At 45.5% G+C, this 7,545-nt stretch overlaps 1 protein-coding gene across 1 annotated transcript; it reads right to left on the bottom strand.

Moving 5' to 3' along the window:
* Positions 1 to 379: 379 nt before the first annotated feature.
* Positions 380 to 1,479, bottom strand: LOC136525321 (B3 domain-containing protein Os06g0112300-like). The gene is made up of 3 exons (XM_066518321.1): positions 1,395 to 1,479; positions 1,115 to 1,314; positions 380 to 992 (listed from the first exon to the last, which is right to left on the bottom strand). The coding sequence occupies exons 2-3, from the start codon at positions 1,292 to 1,294 to the stop codon at positions 603 to 605; spliced, it is 570 nt and encodes a 189-aa protein (XP_066374418.1). The 5' UTR covers positions 1,295 to 1,314; positions 1,395 to 1,479; the 3' UTR covers positions 380 to 602.
* Between the last annotated feature and the right edge of the window lie 6,066 nt (positions 1,480 to 7,545).

Raw genomic sequence — 7,545 nt, 5'->3', positions numbered from 1 at the left:
AATCTTTTGAGCCTAGTTGGTCCACAATTGGACAATATTTGTCGAATAAGACGAAAGTGGTACTATTCATCGGTTTGAAATTTTTTCAGCATCTAAACGAGGCCTCAGAAACGTTGAACTACAAACTAGCATCCATACACATTAGGGCCTCGTTTAGATTGCGAAAAAATTTCAATCCGATGAATAGTACCACTTTCGTCTTATTTGACAAATATTGTCCAATCGTGGACTAACTAGGCTCAAAAGATTCATCTCGTGATTTCCAACTAAACTGTATAATTAGTTATTTTTTTACCTACATTTAATACACCATGCAAGCGGCTAAAAATTGATGTGATGGAGAGAGAGTGAAAAAATTTGGAATTTGAGTGGCATCTAAACAAGGCCTAGCTAGCTGACTACATTTTTGTAGGAACGATCGATCGATGAGACAGAATGCATTGCACAGAGTGACAGAGCTAGAGCAGGGGCAAACAGATACTCCTACTGCGCTACCAAAAGCTCCTGAATGTGCAGACTGCATACTGCACTGCACGTCTGCACCACTACTGATGTCCTGCTACTAATCCTAATTGAACCACCAACAGTACCGGCAGTTGGATCTAGTCCAAGATGACGAGTGGGTCGTCAGAGGTGGCGCCCCTGGAGGTGATCTCCTCCGGCAGGCCGCCGCGGAGCACCTGCACCCGGAACACCACCTCCATCTTCTTCCCCTCCTTGTCCTTGCTGCTGCCGCTGCTGTCATTTCCGTCTCTTTCAGTTGCAGCAGCAGCTTCAGTTCCGGCACCGGCAGTAGTGGGCACGACGAGCTCAAAGACGCAGGCGTCCCCGAGCCGGAGGCCGTTGTTGCGGGCGAAGTCCTTCCAGGCCCCCTGGAGCCTCCTCCACTTGCCGACACCGCAGTAGCTCACCGTCCACGACCGGCCGCGGCAGAGGAGCACCGCGGGCGCGCGCACCTCCGGGAGGTGGCGGTGGAAACGAACCGGGATGACCTGAAACAAACAGTACGGTGTGCCGTGTGCGTGCAGCAAGACTTGTCACTCTCTCTCACTCCGTGAGCTGCGTGCGTGCGTGCACTGCATTCCGATTGGAAACAGTAGGATGTGATGTGTACCTGCTGGAAGGGCACCTGGACTTGGCTCTTGCAGATGACGCTGGTGAAGAAGGGGTTGTCGCCGGACAGCGGGGTCACCTCCCAGTCGTCTGAAGCTTCAAACGGCGGCGGCGGCCGCGGCAATGGCGGCTCCTCCTCCTCGCAAGACTTGATGCTGGATGCGCAGCCAGGGACCTCCATCTGACACGGAGCAAAGAGCTCTGCAGAAAGACTTGAAAAATGAAAGCTTTTCTAAGAAAGATTTGGATTGCCATATGCAGATCGATGCAACCAGGAGTACCTGAGCAGGCAGAGAAAAGAGGGCAAAGGTTCTTGCTTCAGTCAGAGCTCCTGCACTGGCATTTCATCATTGATGGATAGCTTCGCTCACCTCTTGGTTGGCTGGCCCTTATTGGAGAATGGAGAACCATCTTAAATGGATGACACCTACCAGCACTGGTCAGGCTAACCAATGGCCTGCACGGTTCACCACATAAGAGGGGCATGCCAGGCGCCTGAGATTCTGATCGTCAACACCGATGCCATTGCTCACAGTCACTGTGCATTCTTTCTGTTTTTTTTTACCGGAATGTGCATTCTTTCTGTTTTGCAGCAGATAGCTGGGCCTTGTTCTAAGTTTTTTCACTCTCTCTCCATCACATCAATATTTAGCCGCTTGCATGGAGTATTAAATGTAGGTAAAAAAAATAACTAATTGCACAGTTTAGTTGAAAATCACGAGATGAATCTTTTGAGCCTAGTTGGTCCACGATTGGACAATATTTACCAAATAAGACGAAAATGTTACTATTCATCGGGTTGAAATTTTTTCGCAATCTAAACGAGGCCCTAGCTGCTCTGGTTTGGCATATCCAGGATTCTAAATTTGCAGCCATTCAAGAATACCAGGAGCATCACAGTTCAGTCAGGCATATCCACACAACCTTTCATCCAATTGCCCCCAGCATATTTATTATATATTTGCACCACAATGTACATTTAGCGAAATTATTCTACAAATTGCTCCATGGTGATTATTAAACTTTGCATCATGTATTAACTTCAAAAGATCTCGTCTTCTAAAAAAAACTTCAAAAGATCTCAGCTAACAACAAAACGCATTACCCAATGGCTGCCTTTTTTTTAAGAAATGACGGCAAAAGCTTTGCTGCGGTTTCTATTAGATGAAGAAAAAAAAAAGCAAATGCCTGTCTAGTTTTTTGAATGAAAACTAGGCCCAAAAACCATACAACTAGTAGAGTGTTCCACTCACCCTACACAACTTTGATACAACAGCCAGGCAACTCACAAAACTCACGCCACTACTTGCTCCAACTTGGTCGAATCGACCCAACTAAATAATTCATCTAACAACTAACAAGGACAACAGAAGCCGGGCGACACCAAACAACACTTGGGGCACCACCATGGCCAGACGACAAAGAGCAGCCGCGGAACTGGAAAGCCTAGCAATGCCTCCAAGGAGGAAATGACGCTAAAAGTGCTGACAAGGTAGCCTGCCAAGGGAAGGTTTTCACCTGCAACATCCAGTACGGTAGGAGGAGAGGTAGGAAAGGACGCCTCCAAGAAGGGAACTACGTCTGCAAACGTCGTTGTCCAAGCTTTCGCCCCGACCTCAAGCATCCTCCACATTGACATCGCCGGAGGCCAAACCCTACCAGCAAGGCAGGGTGTGGTGATGGATCAGCAATAGCCCCGCCCCGCCGCCGCCCCTAGAGACGCTGGCCAGGAGAAGCGCCGGGAGGAGCCCGTCAGAGAGCCCCCCCCTGCGTCGGGCCAGCAGCAAGCGGATCCGACCAGCTCTGCCATGGAAGCCAGCCCGAGGAAGGGGAAGGGAGATGACAGGGAGAAGAGGCTGGGATCAGAAGAAGCCCCAGTTGCCCAGCCCATCGACATCCCAACCCCTACCGAGCTGGCCCCGAATCAACCGCGCTGTGCAAGACCTCCAGCAACCTCCGCCCACTCCACCATGCCACACAGCCACCTGGAACCGCCGTCGCCTCGTCGCTGCCGGCCATGACCCAGGAGCTACAGCCACAGGGGCCGCCCCTACATGCCATGGCCGACACTCCGCAGCCACTGAAGCTGCTGCCACCGGGAGCAGCCGCCTCACCGCATGGATCCAGCAGCCAGAGGCGCACAACCAGCGCCCCGCCGAGCCATAAGCTAACTACCGAAAAGTGCATCTAGCCCTTTAGTGGATTTTGGATGATTGAATGACAACGTGATTAAAGGTCTAACCCATTTGCTAAGTATGGATAGGAAATATGTTATCTCACAGGTACTTAATGAAAGCCAAAATGATATGTTGTTGTATAAACAATCTAGTTCAAGCACAAGACAACAATGCAAATAGAATTCATGCAAAGACTTATTTATTGTGGGATTCTCATGTACTATGTGAAAGTAAGCTCTTAAGAATTAATTAATGAGACATGAGGGATTGCATATGGAATGGTCTCATATTTGAAGCTTGCTTAATTAAAATGAAAAAGATAACAATACAAATGAATGGATGATTCAACGCAAGATGTGACTTGATGGCTTGAGATGGTGAAGATAGCAAGGAAACGCTTCGAGGTACTAAGCAAGGGTGAAGGACATGCGACGGCTTTGCAGCTGAAGAACCTAGCTAGGGTGAAGAAGGAAGTACTTGCATTTAGTTGAGGTACTAATCAAGTCATGATGGTCATGTTGATGTGGAGGATCAAATCACTATTGAAGTGTTTGATGGAAGTGACTTGATACATTTGGAATTATTCAAATTTGATGAATGGAATCAAGTCACGTGCTCAAGATGGCTATGCTCAAGTGAAAAGATCAATATCAACATGTTGGCACCCTCACTTGATGAAGATTAGAATACACGGCTTCGGTTGAAAGAGATCAACTCAAAAGGTTTAAATTTGTTATACTTTTAAATTTGAGTTAATAGGAATGCCGTACTATTAAGAGGTATGCATCATGTTGATAGATAATGTTTCACAAGTGCTTAAGCCAACCCATGTGAGTTTTGAGTGTTTGAGAGACAAAAGAGCTAACTTGTGTTTTGCTGGTCTGGCAATACCGGACGTGTCCGGTATGTGCCAAGCCACGATAAAATTCTTATTGTTCTCGGGTTGGTTCATCGGGAGTTCCGACATGAGTCGGAAGTTCCAACGGTCGGGAGTTCCGGCATAGGTCGGGAGTTCCGACGTTTCGCACTTAACGGACTTAGAGGGTTCACTGTCCTAGTCATACCGAATGTGTTCGGTATGAACAACCAGAGGCCAATGGCTAATTTTCAAATGCCTTAAGGGTCAGGAGTTCTGACGGTCAGAAGTTCCGGCATGCGTCGGGAGTTCTGACACCTCACAAACTTCAGCTCAGTTACTTTGTTTTCAAATATGCTGAGGGTCAGGAGTTCCCGACGTGTGTCGGGAGTTCCGACAGTCAGAAGTTCCGACATTCATTGGGAATTCCGACGCCTCACATTGTCACTGTAACTTAGTTACCGTTAGGGCAGTGTAAGTCATACCGGACGTGTCCGGTATGGCAACGGCTATAAAACGACTAGTTTTTCAAGGGGGCTATAAATACCCCCAAGCATCCACCTTTGGAGGCTGCTAATTCTGCTGGTTGCTATATATGTTTTTGAGTCTTGCCAACTCTCCCAAACCCTCTCTTAGTGAGTGTGTGATACTAATTGCCAAATCAATTAGTGGGTTGAGTGAAATTCAAAAAGTGAGCAATCCAACCACTTGAGCACTTGTGCATATTGTCAAATCTCGTGATTTGCATCTGTTACTCTTGGACTCTTCAGTCCTAGATGGCTAGGCATCGCCGAAGAGCACCCGAGAGATTGTGGTGTGCCTCAGAAAGTTTGTAACGGTCGATTTCGCCGCCTCGGAATCAACTAGTGAAAGAAGAAAAAGGAGTTGGAAAAGACTCTGGCTAGAGTGACCTTCATGGAATCCTTTAGGGCTGACCTTCGCTGGGTCACCCGCAGCGCCCTCAACGGAGAGTAGAACTCGAACGAGTCCAAACTTCGGTAAAACAAATATCATGTCTCAATTCACACTTCATTCGATATTTGTGTTGCCATAGCTCTTGTGCAGGTTCTCTGTGTATATTGTCATCTCTAGTAGGTACCTACGGTTTGACTTGAAGATAGAAATCGAAAGGAGCAAGTTTGGGGTTGCTCTGCAGAAATCGTGTATACCGGACACGTCTGGTATTCATACCGGACATGTCCGGTATTTGAGCTCAGTGCTGAATTTATTTGATCCTTGCACTAATCGTTGTGATGCAGGATTATGGCTCCTAGATTTATTTAGTATCTTTTACATACTCTGTGGCTAACTCGTGAGGGGTGGTATTACTCTTATTTGGAGTTTCCATTTTGGAAACTCCCTTTACTAATTGTTTCTGTATTTAAAGGTATTATTTTTCAGAAACACCTATTCACCCCTCTCTAGGTGGCATCCTAGGTCCTTTCAATTGGTATCAAAGCAAGGTTCTCACCTAAAGCTTCACCGCCGTGAGAAAAGGATGTCGACGCCTATCGAGTTGGAGCCGGTGCTTCTCCAAAATGATGGTTCAAACTTTCTACCTTGGTCAATTCATGTACTCAATGCTTTTAGGGATATTAGTCCTCTTGTTGAGCATATTGTGGATGCAAGCATACCTCTTCCTATAGATGATTGGAGCAACTACAAAAATTTGTCTAAAGAGGAAGAGATATGTGTGCAACTCAATGCTCAAGCTATTAATGTCATGTTGAGTACATTGAGTGCAGAGGTTCAAGATGAGGCAATCTTCAATAGACAACCACCTCCAGAGAGTGCTCATCTCATTTGGACTAGACTTTTTTATTTATATGGAAAATCCAAATGTGATGATGCACTTGAGATCAAATCAATGGAAAAGTATGTCCATTGTGTCTTCATGCAGTGAAGAAGCCTCACAAGACCTCAAGAGCGCCGAGCCGGAGCAAGAAGTGCAAGCAACGCATGACATGCTGTCTACCTGCACATACCAGACGTGTTCGGTATAGCCGTGGCAGCAGGACAGCAGGCTGTCTGTGATAATGAGGCTCAAGCCCGGTGGCGACCAAGTGATGAGTCAACCTTAGTATCTCATGATACTCATCACTTGTGTCTCATGGCCAAGAAAAGCAAGAAAAAGAGTAACAAGAAAGATCAAGAAAAGGAGAAAGCATAAGTAGATGATCAAGATGAGAGTGATGTTGAAGTTAAAGACAACTACAACCTTGATCATCTCAACCGCAAAGACAAGTTCATCATCATGAAGATAGTTGAAAAGAATGATGAGCTTGAAGAAGAGATTGAGAAGCAAGAGCAATCACTTCAAAAGCAAGAATTGTTTCTCATCTCCAAGATGGAAGAACTAAAGGCTCTAAGTGAAAGGTATGAAAAATTATCAATTGAGCATGCTTTAGTTACTAACTCCTCTTCTAGTGTTTCACAACTAGAGAAGGAAAACTTTGAGCTCAAGGCAAGGCTAGATGAATTATAAAGCAAGTATAATGTGCTACAGGCAAATTATGTTCATCTAAAGTGCTCTCATGATGAAGTAGTAGAATCAAGCATCACGCTTGAGGTGGCTCATGAGGTTGTGATCACATCGGTAAAATTTTCTCAACCTCTCACACAATCACTCACTAGTACACCATCTCAATTAAATATTTCTTGTACTAATGAGTGTGCTCCTCAAGCAAGCCAATCTTCGATTGAGCTAAATCTCATAGAAAACATAGAGCTCAAAGAAGAAGTGCAAAGATTAAAGAAAGATGTGATTTAGTTGAAGGGTAAGGAGAAATCACAACCTTCTCAAGATAACCGTGATAACATGGTGAAGAAGCTTGAGAAGGGTTCAAACCTTGCTTCCTCCAAAGCTCAACAAAAGAATCACATTTCAAGCAAGGCCAACACAACTAAGAGCAAGAAACATGGAAAAAGTATATGCTATGGTTGTGGATTGTATGGACATGAGTGGGCTATGTGTCCACACAAGAGTTGGGCCAACAAGTGTGAATGGCAGAACAAAAGGCCTCAAACAAGTTGGCCAACCAAAAGAAAAGTAATGGATAAAACGCTTGTCTCATGAGCAAGAAATTGGGGCATCCTAACAAGAAATGCCCAATGTACAAAGAGGCAAGAAAGGAAGCCCAAGTTGCAAAAAGAAGATGCTATGGATGCAATGAGATGGGCCACAAGGTTGATAGATGTCCATACAAGCCAAACAAGCATAGGGCAAACAAAGGCCGCATATTGAAAGCTCTAGTTTGGTTTTGGTGAATTGATAAAACCCTAAGTGCTAACCTAGTTTATCAAGTGATCATGATATAGGTAGCACATTCCAAGTGGTAAAGCAAATGAAGATCATGACATGATGATGATGATGCCATGGTGATTATCAAGTGCTTGGAC

This window comes from Miscanthus floridulus, chromosome 19, assembly GCF_019320115.1.
Source record: "Miscanthus floridulus cultivar M001 chromosome 19, ASM1932011v1, whole genome shotgun sequence".
Taxonomy (NCBI): domain Eukaryota; kingdom Viridiplantae; phylum Streptophyta; class Magnoliopsida; order Poales; family Poaceae; genus Miscanthus; species Miscanthus floridulus.
The sequence above is the reverse complement of the archived record's forward strand: the minus strand, read 5'-3'. Positions and strand labels throughout refer to the sequence as shown.